This window comes from Giraffa tippelskirchi, chromosome 1 (genome assembly GCF_054371585.1).
Source record: "Giraffa tippelskirchi isolate mGirTip1 chromosome 1, T2T-mGirTip1v1.2.pri, whole genome shotgun sequence".
NCBI lineage: Eukaryota > Metazoa > Chordata > Mammalia > Artiodactyla > Giraffidae > Giraffa > Giraffa tippelskirchi.
Window position 1 is genome coordinate 42,275,437 of NC_137275.1, and position 20,688 is coordinate 42,296,124.

Here is a 20,688-nt window from a genome sequence, read left to right on the forward strand (position 1 = left end):
ATAAAGCACATTACAGTTCATTCTTGGATTTGAACAAATGTATGATGATAGTTTGGAGAAGGAAATGGCAACCCACTCCAGTATACTTGCCTGGGAAATCCTGTGGACAGAGGAGCCTGGAGGGCCTGTGTGCTCACAAGAGTTGGACACAAACTTAGCAACTAAACCACCACCACCATCATCATGACATTTATCCATAATTATGGTACCATTCAGATTATTTTCACTGCCCTAAATATCCTCTGTAGTCAACCTATTCATCCCTCTCCCCTGCCAACAGCTGGCAACCCCTGATCTTTTTATTGTCTCTACAGTTTTGCCTTCTTCAGACTGTTGTACAGTGTATAGCCTTCTCAGATTGGCATCTTTCACTTAATAATATGCATTTAAAGTTTCTCCATGTCTTTCCATGGCTTATTAACTCCTTTCTTTTTAGCACTGAATAATATTCTGTTATCTGGATATACCAGAGTTTATTTATCCATTCACCTCCTAAAGGACATTTTGGTTGCTTACAACTTCTGGCAATTATGAGTAAAGCTGCTGTAAACATCTCTGTGAAGGTTTTTGTGTGGACATGTATTCAGCTCCTCTGAGTAAATACCAAGGTGCTTAATAACTGGATCATATGGTAAGAATATGTATAGTTTTGTAAAGAAACTGCCGAATTGTCTTCCAAAGTAGCTGTACCATTTTGCATTCTCACCAGCAGTGAATGAGAGAAAAAGCAAGGGAGTAAGTACTCTCAGGTACCCTAGGTATATAGAGTGAGTAACTTTTAAGACACTTGTAGGTATGTCAGAACCATTCGGAATCACTTCATGAATTCAAGTATTTAACAACTAAATCAAAGTGTGCATATTTGGAGAGAATTGTTTAACAACATTTTAAGGTTCTCTATAGATGAATAGGGCTTCCCTGATGGCTTAGTGGTAAAGAATCTGCCTGCCAATACAGGAGATGTGGGTTGGATTTCTGGATCAGGAAGATCCCCTGGAGAAGGAAATGGCAACCCACTCCAGTGTTCTTGCCTGGGAAATCCTGTGGACAGAGGAGCCTGGCAGGCTACAGTCCTTGGGGATCACAAAGAGTCAGACATGACTTAATGACTAAACAACAGTAAATGAATAGTTAGGCAACATTTATTGATCACTCATGGGATGATGCTAGGTACCACCCCAAGAAATTTACGTGCTTACATTTAATCTTGAACAGTCCCAGGCAAGCAGATTTTAGTTTTATTCACATTGGAGTTAAACTGAAACTTGGAAAGATTAAACAACTTGCCCAAGTCCATGCTACTACTAAGTGGGGGCTGACTCTTAAACCCAGTTTAGTCTGACCTTAGAGTTCATACTAATAATCACTGTTCTCTGTCATCTGTCTACCTGCAATATGTTTATAACAAGTAATTATACATGTTCACTAAAGACTTTGAACTGAAAGACAGTTTAGCGTGAAAGCTAAGAGCTTATAATTGGAAATAATAATAGTGTTAACTTCATTAAGCTTTTGCAAGGTTAAATTAATAAACATGCTGAAAACAGTGCCTGGAAACATAGTAAACTCTCAGTAAATGTTAGTTATTACTGTTCTGCATGTTCTCCCTTTATTTAATCTGTATACGAGAATTTGTTGGTCCAATGTCTAAATAAACTCTCAATAACTATAATTGACTTGGTCTTAAATAAAAATAAATTTAAATCAATTGCTAATTTCTTATATTTTATAATACCCATGATAAAGCAAATAACCATGTAAAAAGAGGAACTGCCATTGTAAAGCCATTAATAATTACTCTATTATTCTTTAAAGTGGTTCATATGTACTAGCATTCCATTCACATCCCTAGATTATTACTGTATATGGGAATAGTCTTAAGAATATAACAATATTGTTATGTAATTTATTTTTTTTTTCACTAGAGAAAAGCGCCTACAGGAATGGAAAGTTCTCAAGAAAAAGCAAAAATTTGGGGAATTAAGAGAAATTGCTGGAAATCAGTATGTGAATGAAGTCACAAATGCCGAAAAAGATGTGTGGGTTATAATTCATCTATACAGATCAAGGTAATTACTGTAGCTTTTTGTAAAAATCTAACATTCTAATGTTTTAAGATACACATTTTTCATTTTAATGTTGGATAAAGCATATAACAAAGACTAATCAAGAAAACAAAATAAAGTAAATCAGCTATACTTCAATTAAAAAAGAAAAATATATGTGTAGAGTCATTGGCTTCAGGGACTAAATTATTTTAATATATTTTCATGTGTAACTTAAAGAACTTCTCATACTTATTAGAAAAATAAGTACTCTGTCAGTTAATTTGAAAAGCTTATAGAAAATTTCAAACAGAGAGAAAAGTAGGAAGAATGATAAAATGAGCACCATATATATCAGCTAGGTAGATTTCAGCAATGAACATGGTGCCATATTTGTATCATTTTGTTTGTATATTTATATGTGTGTATTTGTAGAACAATTTCAAAATGAATTACATGATTCTTTACTCTTAAGTATCTCAGCATGCATCTTCAAAATCCTAAGGGCTTTTTCTATATAACCATAATATCGTTTTCTCACCAAACAAAATTAACCATAATTCCTAATAGGGACCGAACCCGTCTCTCCAGCATTGCAGGCAGATTCTTTACCGTCTGAGCTATCAGGGAAGTACCATCTAATACCCAGCCAGTCCTTACTCAAATTTCTCCAACTAACTTCAGAATCTCTTTCATAAATACATATGTTTTTGAATAATCATAATAATATTTCTATAATACATATATTTTTGATCCCTAATCAAGGATCATACATTGCATTTGGATGTATCAAGTCTCTTATGCTTATTTTTTTGATTTGCCACATGCCAAAAGCATCAATTTGAAAGCATCAATTATTTGGTGCTCAAGCCTTCCTTATGGTCCAACTTTCACATCCATACATGACTACTGGAAAAACCATAGCTTTGACTGTACATACCTTTGTCAGTAAAGTGATGTCTCTGCTTTTTAATACACTGCCTAGGTTTGTGATAGCTTTTCTTCCACAGAGCAAGTGTCTTTTAGTTTCATGGCTGCAGTCACAATCCGCAGTGATTTTGGAGTCAAAGAAAATAAAATCTGTCATTGTTTCCACTATTTCCCCATCTAGTCACCATGAAGTGATAGGACCAGATGCCATGATGTTAGTTTTTTGAATGTTGAGTTTTAAGCCAGCTTTTTCACTTTCCTCTTTCACCTTTATCAAGAGGTTCTTCTTGTTGTTGTTCCTATTCTCTTTCTGCCATCAAAGTGGTATCATCTGCATATCTGATGTTGTTGATATATCTTCCAGCAATCTTGATTCCAGCTTGTGCTTCATCCAGCCTGACATTTTGCATAATGTACTCTGCATATCAGTTAAATAAGCAGGGTGACAATATACAACCTTGACGTACTCCTTTCCCAATTTGGAACCAGTCCGTTGTTCCATGTCCGCTTCTAGCTGTCACTTCTTGACCTGCATACAGGTTTCTCAGGAGACGGGTAAGGTGGTCTGGTATTCCCATCTCGTTAAAAATTTTCCACCATTTGTTGTGATCCACACAGTCAAAGGCTTTAGTGTAGTCAATAAAGCAGAAGTAGATGTTTTGGGGGGATTTCCTTGCTCTTTCTATGATCCAGCAAATGTTGGAAATTTGATCTTTGGTTCCTTTGCCTTTTCTTAACCCAACTTGTACATCTGGAAGTTCTCGATTCATGTACTGCTGAAGCCTAGCTTGGAGAATTTTGAGCATTACTTCGCTAACATGTGAAATGAGTGCAATTGTACAGTAATTTGAACATTCTTTGGCATTGTCTTTCTTTGGGATTGGAATGAAAACTGACCTTTTCCAGTCTAGTGGCCACTGCTGAGTTTTCTAGATTTGCTGGCATACTGAGTGCAGCACCTTAACAGCATCATCTTTTAGGATTTGAAATAGTTCAGCTGGAATTCCATCACCTCCACTAGCTTTGTTTGTATACCCCATTGCATATTTTGTACCTCAAATTTCATAACTAGGCCCATAAGTTGTTTTCTGAAATCAGAGCTCTCCCTTATTTTTTACAGTTCTTCTAGGGTTAAATTCTGACCCTCAAACCCCAACACCAAGTTTGAACTTTCAAGCAATCATTTTCTCCATGCACCACAATCTATAGTGCCATAGTCTCCTAATTCCATTCTTTTCACTGCTACCATCAATTCCCACCTGCCTCCTGTATTAAGACCACTGCCCCACAAGTGGGGTCATACCACTGCTGCTGCTGCTGCTGCTGCTAAGTCACTTCAGTTGTGTCTGACTCTGTGAGACCCCATAGACGGCAGCCCACCAGGCTCCCCTGTCCCTGGGATTCTCCAGGCAAGCACACTGGAGTGGGTTGCCATTACCTTCTCCAATGCGTGAAAGTAAAAAGTGAAAGTAAAGTTGCTCAGTTGTGTCCGACTCTTAGCAACCCCATGGACTGAAGCCTACCAGGCTCCTCTGTCCATGGGATTTTCCAGGCAAGAGTACTGGAGTGGGTTGCCATTGCCTTCTCCTCATACCACTGACTCAGCTCTTATTCTGACAGTAATCATAAAATTCTTCTAATTAGATATTTGTGGATTGGCTTCACCAATTTGAGGGAAAATAAAGCTTATAAAGTATTAATGTCATGGTTTTATGTGGAAAGCTGATTTGAGTTAGGTAGTACATATTTCTAATATTACTTTAAGTATGCCATCCAGTAAAATAAAGCAGTATCTAGATTTGTAACAAGTTGTACTTATCTGTATATATATATATATATATATTCTGAAATATAAATTAAACTGTATGTACTTTGTTTTGCTTAGCTTTTTGTTACATAAATTGATATATAACATCACTTAGTGTTAAGATGATTTCTTTTTTTAAATTAATTTTTGCTAGAATTATAGGGCAGGATAAGGATATGACAGAGGATGAGATGGTTGGATAGCATCACCAACTCAATGGACATGAGTCTGAGCAAACTCCAGGAGATAGTGAAGGACAGGGAAGCCTGATGTGCTGCTGTCCGTTGGGTTACAAAGAGTTAGATGCAATGTAGAAACTGAACAACATACTTGCTTTATGATGTAGTATTAGCTTCTATTGCACAACAAAATGAATCATCCCTGCATATACCTATATGACCTGCATGCACTAAGAAGATATGGAAGACAATGCATTATTCTATAGTTTAGATGAGAAAAGCTGTAGATGAGAAGCTCCTGAGCCGATATCAAAGATTACTAAGTTAATGTATGTTTATACATGTCAGATGAAAAGAAAATATTTAAATTAAAAAAGATATTTTTGTGTGATTCTCTGCTTTGGCTTTTTTACTTTCGGTCCCCCTTTATCCACTTCTCCCACCCTCTGGCAGCCTTCTAGATTCCACATATAAGAGAGACCATATGGCATTTGTCTTTCTCTAAGTTATTTCACTTATCATAATACCCTATAGGTATATCCATGTTGTCCCAAATGAGAAAATTTCATTCTTTTTAATGGCTGAATAATATTCAGTTGTATATATACTGCAATTTCTTTGTCCATTAATCCACTGATAGACACTTAGATTGTTTACATATTTTGACTATTGTAAATAATGCTTCAGTGAATATGGGGGTGCATATATCTTCTTAGGTTAATGTTTTTTCACCAGCTAAATAACCAGAGATGGAATTGCTAGACCCTATGGTAGTTCTGTTTGTAATTTTTTGAGGAACTTCCATACTGTTTTCCATAGTGGCTGAACCAATTTACATTCCCAGCAAATAGTGCACAAGAATTCTCTTTTCTCCACATCCTTGCCACATTGTTATTTCCTGTCTTTTTAATAATAGCCATTCTAACAAGTGTGAAGTGATATCTCACTGTGGTTTTCATTTGCATTTCCCTGGTGATTAATGATATTGAGTATATTTTTATGTACCTGTTGGCCATCTGTATATCTTCTTTGGAAAAATGTCTATTCAGATCTTAGGCCCATTTTTAAATCAGATTCTTTGGGTTTTTGCTATTGAGTTTTATGAGTTCTTTTATATGTTTTAGATATTACCTCCTTATCAGGTATATGATTTACAAATATTTTCTCCCATTCAGTAGGTTGCCTTTCATTTTGTTGATAGTTTCTTTTGGTGTGCAGAAGATTTTAGTATAATGTAGTTTCACTTATTTATTTTTGCTTTCATTGCTTTTGCTTTTGGTGTCAGAATAAAAAAATTATCACCAAGATCTATGTCATTGCCTATGTTCTCTTTTAGGAGTTCTGTGGTTTCAGGTCTTACATTTATATCTTTAATCTTTTTTGAGTTATTTTTTGCATATGATGTAAGATAGTGGTCAAATTTCATTTTTATGTGTGTCGCTGTCCAGTTTTCCCAACACTGTTTATTCCATTGTGTGTTCTTTGCCTCCTTTGTCATAAATTAAGTGACCATATAAGTGTGGGTTTATTTTTGGTCCGTCTATGCTGTTCCATTGATCTTTGTGTGTTTTTTTTCTTTGTGTTTGTGTCCCTACCGGTGACATAATATTTTAATGACTATAGCCTTATAATATCAGGAAACATGAGGCCTCCAATTTTGTTCTTTCCCAAGATTGCTTTGACTACTTGGATTTTTTTGTGATTCTTTACAAATTCTAGGATTATTTGTTCTATTTCTGTAAAAAATTCCATTGGAATTTTGATGAGGATTGTATTGAATCTGTAGATTGATTTGGGTAATATGAATATTTCCAATCCATGAGCACAGAGTATCTTTCCATTTGTTTGTTTCTTTTTCACTTTTTTTCATTAATGTCTTGTAGTTTTCAAATGTTTTTTACCCCTGGGTATTTTATTCTTTCTGATGCAATTACAAATGGGATTGTTTTCTTTGATTCTCTTTCTGATTCTTAGTGTATAGAAACATAACTTAGTTCATTCTTAGTTATACAAACATAACTGACTTTTGTGTGTTGATTTTTTAGCTTACAACTTTAATGAATTCTTTTATTAGTTCTAACCATTTTTTTTGATGGAGTCTTTAGGGTTCTCTACATATAATACCATGTCATAGTGACATGCTTTACTTCTTCCTTTCCTATTTAGATGCCTTTTATTTATTTATTTTTCCTTGCCTAATTGCTCTGGCTAGGACTTCCAATATTATGTTGAACTAAAGTGGTGAGAGTGGGCATCCTTGTCTTGTTCCTCATCTCGAGGAAAGGCTTTCAGCTTTTTACTGTTGAATATGAAATTAGCTGTGGTCCTGTCATATCAGGCCTTTATAATGTTGAGATATGTTCCCTCTATACTCACTTTGTTGTGTTTTTCTAATTTGTGAAACAAGGTTAGCAAAAAAGTTGATGATAAAAGCCAGAAACTGGCAAAGAGAAGACAAATTAAAAAATATGCAAAGTCTTCCCCCAATATTGATAAGACCTAGTATATTACTATTGATCTCAATTTTCAGAATTTGTTTAAAATGGAGCAAGAACTCAAAAGTACATGTGAAGCAATTTGAGTGCAGAAATCTTTATTATTCCTCTGTCATTTATATTTGCCTGGCTTACAGTGAGCTACACAAAAATTTTTTTCTAAGTGATTCACGTTTATCATGTTTCTCCAAAGCATGCATTTGATATTCTTCAGAACTACAATGACTTTTGTTGTCACACTTTTATTTATTGTTAATTATAATAAAATATGCAGTGTGCATAAACAAATATAGAGGGGAAAAGTGGATGAAGTCCAGGAGGGTTACCACCTCCCTGCAGCATGCAGTATGTCCTGGTATGAGCCACTCACTTAAGAGAGCTTCAACTTCAACTATAGCTGTGATGGTTTGTAGGAGTTGAGAATATGAATGGGAATAAGATGCTTTTATGGTATAGTACAAGAGACGAATTAAACATTGCATGTGTATATCTGTCTTTCTACATATAGATGCATGTATTGAAAGGATGTATAAGGTGTAGTACAATAGAAGAATGTACTAATTTTGTCTGTTAGACAAAGACCTTTTCTCTGATTAACATGGTTCACAGTAATCTTTCTTTTCTCTACTGTATTGTTTCAAATATGCTCCATATGAATGATGAGAAAATGTATACATAGATGAAGGAGAGATACACTTGTATCAAATTTAGGGTTTTTTTTTTTTTTAAGAATGCCCAGTGAATGTGTCTAGAATGAGAAGAGGTCTAGGACATAGTTACAAGGAATATCTACATTTGAGGTATCGACATAAGGAGTAAGTCAAAGGAGTAAAAAGGAAATTCATAGAAAAAGTTATCACAGCAATCAAAAAAGGAGAGCCTTTTAAGAAGGGAAGTGAACGACATAGAGATTTTTTAAATCTTTTTTCATCTGGGCTGTGACCAGGAAAGAGTAGTTATTAGAGGGAGAGAGAATGAGAAAGGACTTTTTAAAAAACTTTTAGTATTTTGAATATGTTTATGTAGAGTAGAGAAGGATAGCTTAAGAAAATAGGATAACAAATAAAGAATGGCCCCATAGGAAATGGAAGGAGTATGGGATAAAGCTGAGGATTAGCTTTGAAAGAATTTAATAAAGCTGTGAGTGAGTGATAGAGAAAAGTGACTAATTAAAACATGAGTGTAATGAGAGTTAAGGGATAGAGCTGGAAGAATTGCAGGTTTTGGTTACATTTCCGATCAATTTTAAATTTCCGATGAACAGTTCTGGGTGTTGGGGAATAGGAAATGGCATGTCAAAGAAAAGGGTTGATGAAGTTTGAGTAAAAGGAATTCAAGGAAGTTTGAGATAAAAACTTCTGATGTGGAAATAACCTATGACCAAGAGTTGGGTCCCCTTGTTTCAATTCGGAACTGCTAAGGATCCCCTAGACATGTTCTGGTTTTTTTTCTTTCTTTCTCCTTCCCTCCCCCTCAGTGTCCTATAAACTAGGAACTTACTAGTTCCTCAATTACATTGTACTCGATTACACTGCTGCCAAGTCAAATGTGGTTAGCCTTAGTTAGGCTGCAAATTCCCATGGTAGCAAGCTTCATTCCTAGGCTATAACGGTGTTTGTAATGAAAATCAGAGACTCTATAGTTTATCATTACTAAAGGTAAAAATAGAGGATTACAACTGATGCGATCTTATATTAAAAAGAAAATCTAAAGATATATTTTTGTCATGGAAATGTTTTACTTATTTTATTAGATTGAGATAAGTAGCCTGTTTTTTTAAAGATGTTGTGTATATTGTTTCTCTTTTTAGCATCCCAATGTGTTTGTTGGTTAACCAGCATCTTAGTCTCCTAGCAAGAAAGTTTCCTGAAACTAAATTTGTTAAAGCCATCGTGAATAGCTGTATTGAACACTACCATGACAATTGTTTACCAACCATTTTTGTTTATAAAAATGGTCAGATAGAAGGCAAATTCATTGGAATTATAGAATGTGGAGGGATAAATCTCAAGCTCGAAGGTAATGATGTTACTTTTAAAATTTGCCTGTTAAGAAAACTTATATAACTTAACAAATATCATGAAAATTTATTTTCATAAAACATTAGGCTTTTCCCTTGTTTCTAGTTTCTTCTTATATGCCTTCAGATTAATTTTCCTACAATAATACTACTATAACACCCACTTGCTTAAATCCTTAATGATTCTTTGTTTCAAATATATTAAAAATTCAGAATCATATGCTTAAAATTTTCAGCCCATCTATCCAGTTATATTTCTCAGTGTTTTCTGCAGTTTCTGCTCCAACCAAGCTGGTCTTCAACCACTATCTCAAACACACTTAACTCATTTGTGCCTTTATATTGGGTTGGCCAAAAAATTTGTTCAGGTTTTTCCATAAAATATTACAAAAATCTGGACGAACTTTTTTTTGGCCAACCCAATACTCTGTTTCATACTCTTTCTCTGTACCCTAAATGCCCTGCCCTGCTTTATTCTTCCTTCCAAGCCCTATTCCTTCTTAGGTTTTCATTTAATCCATTATGTGATGCTGGACCAATTAATAATCTATTTTCATTTTCTCTACTGAATTTCTATAGCATGTATTCTATACACAACTTATTTTCCATTTATCTACATATTCTCAGATTTTGTTGGTTAACCCATTCCCTTTGAGTTTTGTCTCCCTAACAGATGCAAGGACTGTGCCTTCTACTATTTTCTTTTTCATAGTACACAGCAAAGGGCTTTATAGTTTTACATTCTCTGATAATGTTTACTTCCAAACCTAGTTCTAAGACCTAACTTTTCAGTTAGTCATTTCTTGGAGCTGATTTAATTCTGTATTATTAAAATATTTTTTCCTACCATCATATTAAAGCCATTGTGAACAGCTATTTTTAACAGTCTTTCTTTCACTCTATCATTCCCCTAAAACTATTTTTGGCCTTAGTAAGAAAGACTTCCAGAATTCTAATTGTTCCAGAATTTTCCTTTCCTCTTTATTTTACCATCTTACTTTTTCAGCTTATACTTTATCATCTTTTTTTTTTTTTCAGGGCTGAAATTTATGTAGTATATTTTTCTAAATTTTTATTGCAAGATATTCGCTTTATAATATTGTACTGGTTTCTGCCACACGTCAACATGAATCAGCCACAGGCACACATGTCTCCTCCCTCTTGAACCTCCCTCCCATCTCCCACCCCATCCCACCCCTCTCAGTTATCACAGAGCACTGGGCTGAGCTCCCCGTGTCATAGAGCAAATTCCCAATGGCTATCTGTTTTACATATCAAAATGTGTATGTTTCCATGCTGCTCTCTCAATTCACCCAACCCTCTGTCTCCCACACTGTGTCCACATGTCTGTTCTCTATATCTGTGTCTCCATTGCTGCCCTGCAAATAGGTTCATCAGTACCATCTTACTACATTCCATACACATGCATTAATATACAGTATTTGTGTCGCTCTTTCTGACTTGCTTCACTCCGTACAGTAGGCTCTAGGTTCATCCACCTCATTAGGACTGACTCAAATGCATTCTTTTTTAAAGCTGAGTAACATTCCATTGTATATATGCACCACAATTTCTGTATCCATTCATCTGTTGATGGACATCTAGGCTGCTTCCATGTCCTAGCTATTGTAAAAAGTGTTGCAGCAAACACTGGTGTACATGTGTCTCAGCTATGGTTTTCTCAAGATATATACCTGGTAGTGGGATTTCCGGGTCATATGGTAGTTCTGTTTCTATTCCTAGTTTTTTAAGGTATCTCCATACTGTTCTCCACAGTGGTTGAATCAATTTCATTTCCACCAACAGTGCAAGAGGGTTCCCTTTTCTCTACATCCTCTTCAGCATTTATTGTTTATAGATTTTTTTAATGATGGCCATTATGACTGGTGTGAGGTGATAACTCATTGTGGTTTTGATTTGCATTTTTCTAATAATGAGCATTGTTGAGCATCTATTCATATGTTTGTTGGCCATCTGTTGTGTCTTATACTCTTAATTTAAAAAATACATAAGTATACAAACAATAATATAGAAAATATTCACGTAATCATTACCCAAAATAACAAATGTAAACATTTGTTCATGTTTCCTTCAGCTATTTGTTTATTATTGAAATAAACAGTACAGATGTTGAAGTTGGCTATATTTCCATTCCTAGTTCTGTTCCCCTCCCTGCCTCACTAAGCAGTCACTATCATGAGTAGTGTGTTATCTGGACTATACTTTTTAAAACTGTAATACTTGAAAAAAAATTAAATTATTTTAAAATACACATAACATGAAATTCATCATTTGAATTATGAAAAATTTATAATACAGTATTATTAATTATTGTTACCCTGTAATAAATTATATATCCAGAACTTAATTTATGAATAAGTAAGTTATATTATTTAATCATTTTAAAGTATATAGTTAGTGAAAGTCGCTCAGTTGTGTCTGACACTTTGCGACCCCATGACTATACAGTCCATGGAATTCTCCAGGCCAGAATACTGGAATGGGTAGCCTTTCCCTTCTTCAGGGGATCTTCCCAACCCAGGGATCGAACCCAGGTCTCCCACATTGCAGGAGATTCTTTACCAGCTGAACCACAAGGGAAGCCCAAGAATACTGGAGTGGGTAGCCTATCCCTTCTCCAGTGGATCTTCCCTACCCAGGAATGAAACCGGGGCCTCCTGCATTGTGGGTGAATTCTTTATCAACTGAACTATCAGGGAAGCCCAAAGTATATGGTTAAGTGATATTAAGTATATTTTCACTGTTGTGCCATCATCACTATTATCCATCTCAAGAACTCTTTGCATCTTGCAAACAGTTGCAACTCTATATCCTTAAACAGTAACTCTTTATTCTCTGCTCCCTCCAGCCCCTGGCAACCACCATTTTATTTTCTAACTCTGAATTTGACTACTCTCAGAGTACATCATATAAATGAATTATCCAGTTTTGTACTTTTGTGACTGGCTTATTTTACTTTCATAACGTCCTCAAGATTAATCTGTATTGTAGCATGTATCAGCATTTCCTTCCTTTTTAAAACTTTAAGGCTGAATAATATTCCATTGTATTTTTTATAGTAGTACATTATAGGGTAGTGTTAGTCACTCAGTCGGGTCTGACTCTTTGCAATCCCACGGACTATAACCCACGAGGCTTCTCTGTCCATGGGATTCTCCAGGCAAGAATACTGGAGTGGGTTGCCATTTCCTTCTCCAGAGGATCTTCCCAACCCAGGGATTGAACCTGGGTCTCCTGCATTGCAGGCAGATTCTTTACCCTTTGAGCTACAGGGCAGACCCATTAATCTGTTGATGGACAGATTTGTTGCTTCTACCTTGTGGCTATTGTGAATAATGCTCCTAAGAACATGGATGTGCAAATAATCTATTCTAGTCCCTCTTTTTAGTTCTTTTGAGTGTATAGTCAGAAGTAGAATTGCTGGATCATATAACAATTCTGCTTTAATTTTTGAGCAACAGCATACTGTTTCCACAGGGGCTGCACCATCTAGCACTCCCACCAACAATGCATAGAAGTTCTAATTTTTCTACATCCTTACCAACACCTGTGCGTTCCTTTTTTTTCTTAAATAGTAACCATCTTAATGTATGTAAGGTGTCTTCCCCCCACTGACTTTTCATATCTCCTGTGTCATTTTCAGGATTGAAACAAGATGCTTCAATCTGTTTCTGAAGTTTCTACTATGTTCCAATGGTCTGTTCTGTCTATCCCTGAATCAGTACAGTACTATGTTAATTACTGTACCATCCTAACAATCTCGTTGTCTCTAGTAGGGCAAGTCTTTTTCAAAATGTAATATAAATGTTGGAATTAGTCTGTGAAAACTCCTGTTGGTTATTTATTAGAATCACATTTATAGATTAATTGTTGAAGACTTGATATCCTAATAATAGTGAATATTCCTATCCGTGAATAAGATATAGCTTGTCATTAATTTTGATCTTCTTTTTTTGGTAACTTTCTTTATAAATATAATGTATATATAGTTGGCCCTTGAACAACACAAGAGTTATGAGTGTTGACCCCCATGCAGTGAAAAACCCACACATAATTTTAGAGTTGGCCCTCTGTACTTGCGGTTCTGCCTCTGTGGATTGAAATCACTATGGATCGTGTAGTACTATAATATGCATTTATTGAAAAAATCCACATACAAGCGAACCTCTGCAGTTCAAACCTGTTTGAACTGTTCAAGGGTCAATTGTATTATATTTTGTAATTTTCCTCTTAAGTTTATTTTGTAATTTTCCTCACAAATGTTCTGTTCATTTACACAGTGCTTAGGAATAAATTTAACAAAATAAGCAGTTTGCAGGATTGTGGGGTTTTTGTTGTCAGTTCAGTTTTTTTCAGTTTCACTCGTGAATATGTTTACATAATTCACATTTTTTTGTTGCAGTTTTCCCACTAAAATTTTCAAATGTATTGGCATACTTTTTTCTCATAGTAGTCTCATGGCTTTAAAATCTTTATCTTGGTTTTGCCCCATGTAATTCTTTATATTGTTTAGTTTGTTTCTTTTTCTTGTGATCGTTTTTGCCTAAGGTGTGTCTGTTAGTCTCGTCAAAAAACCAGCTTGTGATTTTGTTAGTCACCTCTATTGATTTTGCTTTTCAACCTTTGCTCAAGTCTCTTCTTCATTATATCCTTCTTTCTGCTTTCCTTGGATTTACTTTAATTTTTTTTCTAGCTCCTTGATTTGTACTTGCAAAGCACTATTTTTAGTCATTTAAAAATAAATGTTAGCCATAATTTCTCTTTTTAAGTATAACTCTGCTATATCCAATGTGTATTTTGACATAGTACTTTCATTGTAATTTAGTTCTATTTAGATATATTTATATCATTGTTTCCACATTAATTTTATTGGAGTCAACTTCTGTTTCATATAGATGTTCCAAGATTTTTATCTGATTTATTGATGGGTTATTTTTTGCAGAACTTGAATGGAAGCTAGCAGAAGTTGGAGCAATACAGACTGATTTGGAAGAAAATCCCAAAAAAGGCATTGTAGATATGATGGTATCTTCAATTAGAAACACTTCTATTTATGATGACACTGATAGCTCAAACAGTGATAATGAAGATACCAAATAGAAATATTTAATAAATAGTTTTAAAGTGTTTATATATGGAGTGTTTTTGTCACTGCCTTTATAACCAGAGATCAGAATATTTATAAATAAATTTATTTTCATTTTCATACTAGAATTATAGCTTATATGTAATTACAAAAATTTCCAGATACTTCAGAATATTTATTGCCTCCAACAAAACTAGAATTTGTCCTGAACCCTTAATGTTTTTCTGTACTTCATCCTTTTTCTGATCCTTTTTGGACAATAACAAATATATTACAAGTCCTCTGTGTTGCCTAATCATTTCCAAAGAGGCCTGTGAATAAAAACGATGAAAAAGAACCATGGAATTTAATTTACTTTAATATTTATTAAAGTCTATTATTTAGAGGCTTTGAGTGAAAATACTTAAATTTATGACCATATGCTTTTTCTTTGAAATCTCTTTCCTATTAAAAAATTAAGCACTCAATGGAAAAATGCAATTTAAAGATTCTAAAAAGTACTAAGAAACATCTCTACTCATTGTTATAATTTTTAATAGTTCTATTATTGTTAGAAAGTATTAGCTTACTAAGTAGACAGGCTATTGAATCGTTAGACCTGTATAACATGTAAGTTTCTAAATCACGAGAAGTGAGAAAAGTATATTGTGAGGCTTACATATCATTTAATAGTAATCTCAGAAGAATTCATCATGAGAAAATATATAATATTAGGACACTGCAGAAGACCTGCAGCATGTTTTATCTTGGCTTAATAATTGGCACCACTTTTAGAGAAAATGGTGTTAAATCCAGCATGTGGTAGTTTAACAACACATTTTAGTCTTCTAGTTTGTTTGTACTGGTGACCCATCATTGTGATTTTGGATATTCAGTGATGTTTGTGAGAGAATCCAGACTAAGTTTAAGTGATTAGATTACAAAAATAAATTGGTGAGAACTGAGACAACTTAGGACTTCCCAGGTGGTGCTAGAGGTAAAGAGTGCAGGAGACATGAGAGACAATCCCTGGGTTGGGAAGATCCCCTGGAGAAGGGAATGGCAACCCACTCCAGTATTCTTACCTGGAGAATTCCATGGACAGAGGAGCCTGGTGGCTACAGTCCATGGGGTTGCACAGAGTTGGACATGATTGAAGCGACTTAGCATGCATGAGGCAATTTAACTTGAAGTCAGAAAAGGGTATTTGCTGTTCTTAGGGGTGGGCAGGGATCATAGAGGCGGCAGAGGATGATGAAGTGGAGGGAAAGTTAAATACAGATTGAGTTGTTCAGTCGCCCAGTTGTTTCTGACTCATTGCGACCTCATGGACTGCAGCACACCAGGCCTCCTTGTCCCTCACCATCTCTTAAAGTTTGCCCAAGTTCATGTCCATTGCATCAGTGATGCCATCCAGCCATCTCATCCTCTGGCGCCCTCTTCTCCTCCTGCCCTCAGTCTTTCCTGGCATCAGGGACTTTTCCAGTAGATCAGCTGTTTGCATCAGGTGACCAAAATACTGGAGCTTCAGCTTCAGCATCAGTCCTTCCAGTGAATATTCAGGGTTGATTTCCCTTACGATTGACTGGTTTGATCTCCTTGCTGTCCAGGGGACTTTCAGGAGTCTTCTCCAGCACCACGGTTCGAAGGCATCGATTCATTAGTGCTCTGCCTTCTTCACGGTCCAGCTCTCACAGCCGAACGTGATCACTGGGAAGACTATAGCCTTGACTATACGAATCTTGTCAGCTTACTCTGCTTTTCAGCACACACTGAGTTAGGTGGTAATAATTTGTTTTATCAGATAAGGTAAAATCAAGTGATCTAACTTTGTAAAGAATTAGGAAGACCCCTTCTGAGATAGCAAAGAAAGGCTTTTGAAAATAAACACATTTGGATGAAGGGAGGAAAAGTTGAGAAGCAAAGTTGGGAGTTGCACACAATGGTCTTTATTATAGCGTTAGCACACATATCAGAGAAATAATTACCTATAAGGTCCAACTTCTAAGAGTCTTTAACAAAATGGATGGAAAGATTCCTATCGAGAATAAAACAGTTGTGGAAATTAAAGGAAAAACCATATTATCATAAAGTTAAAATGTAACTTTAATGCCATGTAATGCATATAAATATAGACATTATTTTCCTGACTTCCCTGGTGGTTCAGGTGGTAAAGAATCTGCCTGCAATGTGGGAGACCCGGGTTCAGTTCCTGGGTCTGGAAGATCCCCTGGAGAAGGGAATGGCGCTCTACTCCAGTATTCTGGCCTGAAGAATCCCACAGACAGAGGAGCCTGGTGGGCTACAGTCCATGGGGTCACAAAGGGTCAGACCTAGCTGAGCGACTAGCACTCATTATTTCCCTTCCAATTGAAACTGAATGCAAAAAGTTCCCCCAAATGTAATTTTTTTTAGTAAATCCATCATTTTACCTATTTTCTTTTTTGAGTTAAAATTAGCTGAGGAAGTACTAACAGTATTTCAGATGTTTGAATAAAAAGATTCATACTCCTTTTTTTAACTCAACTCAAAGCCACCAGGTGGCAGTAGTTTTTATACGTAAGCACAGTTCATGAAAAACATTTGTAAAATTCATAAAATTATAGCATAATAGAGGTGGCTGGTTTTGATTCCAGCCTCTGCCTTTTTCAAATAATGCACACAAACACACACTTCTAGCAAGTACTCATGCTTGCCAGTGTAGGTCAGTACTACTTCATATCCTACTTGATTTATACATTCTCATTTAAGTGGGGTATAAGTATTTGTTAGTATGTGGGGAAATTATTTAATAATATGTTTCACATTTTATTGAATGAATTTTTGTGATTTTTTTTGAAATTTTAAATATTCAAATGTTTTTGATCTACAAAAATGGGTATTTCATACAACCTTCCTAATATTTTTCACTATTCCTTTCTGCCAACCACTGAAACTCCCTCTCCTGCTTTATAGTGCCTATTTTGTCAAAGTGTGATCCTAGAATCAGCAGCATCCCCAGGGAGCTTGTTAGAAATGCAGTCTCTGGCCTCATCCCAGACTAGCTGAACTGCAATTTTTGTTTTAATGAGATCCTTAGGTGATTAAGCAGCACTAGTAGCTAGTCCCCTAAAGACATCTTGAGCATATTCTTTAACTCTTCTCTCACACTTTTGGTTATTAAAAATCTGTCTAGTTTCAAGCTCCAATAACAGTTCCCAGGCAAATGTTCTCTGGCTGAACTTGTGATTCAGGAACTCAAGAGGGAAAGCGGAGTTGTTTTTAGCCAATTATTTCCTTCTCTTTTCAAGGTCCATCCTCTGTGGTGTTGGGGACTGGAAGGGAGATTAGGGAAGAAAGGCATACATTTCTCTTAACTAGGTAAGTACTATCCATATTGCATCAAAGTGTTCGCTCTTTAATGGGCACATTGAGTTCTCCTAGAAACTCAGAGGCAGCCTCTCCACCACACAGTTCCTTGATGTGGAGATCAGTCTGCGGCTCTCTCTCTCTCTTGATCTCTCTCAGTTCCCACTCCTTGAAGTATACCCTGCCTCTTGTTGCTAGAATTTCTTTTCCCAGTAGGTGTCAAGGTGGTTCAAACCTGGACAGTACTTTCTACCAGCATGGACAGACTCTGTAGAAACTTCCTTGCCATGCCAAACTGTAGGAGTAACTTCAGCCCACTTCCTCCAATTATTTCTCCCCAAGTCCCTATCTTCCTGTTCACACAGGTAGATGCAGGGCGGATCAACAAATCTGAAAGGGAAGAGATACCAGTCTCTCCTTAATCACTTCAGTTTCTCTAGCTGATTCTGTTGGAGCCTTGTTCACTTAACTTGGAGTGAGCTGTGCTTAGTTGCTCAGTTGTGTCTGACTCTCTGTGACTCCATGGATGCCAGGCTCCTCCATGGAATTCTCCAGGCAGAATACTGGAGTGGGTTGCCGTGCCCTCCTCCAGGGATCGAACCCAGGTCTCTTCATTGCAAGTGGATTCTTTACTGTCGAGCCACCAAGGAAGCCCAACTTGGAGTGGAGTGGGGCAATAAAAAGGAAAGGAAAAGCCACAGTACTCTACAGGAGCTTTTTAAGTTGTGGCTCCAATGATTCTCTCATCCTCCTCTTCCCTTGTGTCTTACTTATACGGCCTGAAAGTAGAGGTTGGAGGTTTTGCCATGTTAAGTCCAGTTTTGTCCAGTTTTTGGTCCTGACTGAAGGAATGTGCGTGTGTGTCATTCGTGTCCCACTCTTTGCAACCCCATGGACTGTAACCTGCCAGGCTCCTCTGTCCATGGGATTTCCCAGGCAAGAATACTGGAGTGGGTTGCCATTTCCTTCTCCAGGGGATCTTCCCCACCCAGGGATTGAAACCATATCTCTTGCATCTCCTGCATTGCAGGCAGATTCTTTACTGTCTGAGCCACCAGGGAAGCCGTGCTGAAGGAATATCTGCTTCAAATGTGGGCAACTATTTAGAGGGTGAGTGCTGCATGTTCTTGTTCCCTATTGTGGACCTCACTCAGCAGTCTCATACTAGTGTTTCACTATTTTCAGTTTATCTCTCCTTTGTACTTTAATACACATTGCTAAGTTTACCTTCTCACAAGACTACAATCTGCTTATAATCACAACTTGGACTATAAGAGTGATCCTAAAAATCTTCTAGCATGTTTTACCTTTCATTTCATTCATTCATTCATCCTTTCATTTAACTCAAGCATTGAAATGAATGCTGCATGTACAGTGGTGAAGAAAACACATGGTTCTTGACTCTTGGAATTTACCATGTGGTGGCAATGGGGCGGGGCTTGGGGGAAGATAGTTAATAGATTAGAAAGGAAATATTAAAAAAAAACTCCACAGTAATAGAGAGTAATTGTGGGTACTATGTTGGTGGATGGCAGGTGAGAGGTAGGAGGGAAACATCTTAAATAGGGTAGTTCGATCTTTGAGACATGAAGACTGAAGAGGAATCAGCCAGGAGAAAAGGTAGGAGTGTGGCCCAGGTAAGTGCACAGCATGTATCAAAGCTTGAAAATACAGAGATTAGCAAAAAACATGAGGAAGTTTATGGGAAAAGAGAAAAATGGTAGGACGTGAAGTTGGAGAAATAGAGGGGGCTAGATCAAAGAGGTATTATGACCACAACTAGGAATTTAGATATAATGGGAAATAACAAGGATTTTAAGTAGGAACATGCGGTTTCATTTATATTTTCAAAAGAATATTCTTGTTGCTTTGTGGAGAACAGATTGAAGGGAGCATCCAAGGTATTCAAGATATTTAAGAGGAGACATCGGGGAGACAATTGGACATGTGTGTTTGGAACCCAAAGGTTAGGTGTAGGCTGTAGTTACAAATTTGTGAGTCATTTCAACCATTCCTAGAGTTCCAACAACAAAGCATAAAAATCTAAAGCCACCATCCTTTTCTGCTAACCTTTCTGTAGTAGTTTATATTTTATCATCACAATTCTGAAATGCCTTTTTTCTCACTTTACAGCTAAATACCCTGATGCTCAAATAAATTATTTAACTTGCTCAGTGTGTCTTAGTATTAGTCAGGATTGAAGCCTAGACCTTTGATTACAAAGTCTTCAATATCACATCATACTATTGACTTCCTTCTATTTTAAAGGATCTAGAAAGGATAAGAGTAATTGACTAAAACATGAAGAGTTCTTCACACACACACACAAAAAACCTGACAGTATATTCCCTATTATGCATATCAAGCTTCCCATGTTCCTATTTACCTTAAACTATAGTAGTGAAAGTAGGAATGTCAAGGAAAGGGTGGATAAGAGAGGTATTACGATAAAACAGAAAGGACATAGGGTCCCAGAGAACTAGGGGAAGAAATTGAGCAAGAGATGTAAGAACTACACAAAAAGCAACATCATTAATAACCACTACTAATATGGGATTTTTTATGTACCTGGTACTATCCCACACACACACATTCCATCTACCTGTTCTATCTTCTCTCAATTATCCTGAGACATGATTGTTATTACTCTCATTTGACAGATGAGGAAACTGAAGAACAGACTCAAAGTCATGCAGATATTAAGTAGTGGGGCCGGGATAAATCCTGGCAGTAAGTTTCCAATTCTATATTTTAGCCACTATGCTATATTGCTTCCAT

General features: G+C 36.2%; 1 protein-coding gene across 1 annotated transcript in view; it reads left to right on the top strand.

Moving 5' to 3' along the window:
• The window catches only part of PDCL2 (phosducin like 2), a 36,201-nt gene extending 21,284 nt beyond the window's left edge, over positions 1 to 14,917 (top strand). The window contains exons 4-6 of the mRNA XM_081589174.1: positions 1,926 to 2,069; positions 9,267 to 9,475; positions 14,440 to 14,917. Coding sequence (XP_081445300.1) covers positions 1,926 to 2,069; positions 9,267 to 9,475; positions 14,440 to 14,597 — 511 coding nt within the window. The 3' untranslated portion in view covers positions 14,598 to 14,917. The remainder of the gene's footprint in view (positions 1 to 1,925; positions 2,070 to 9,266; positions 9,476 to 14,439) is intronic.
• The last annotated feature ends 5,771 nt before the right edge of the window (positions 14,918 to 20,688 follow it).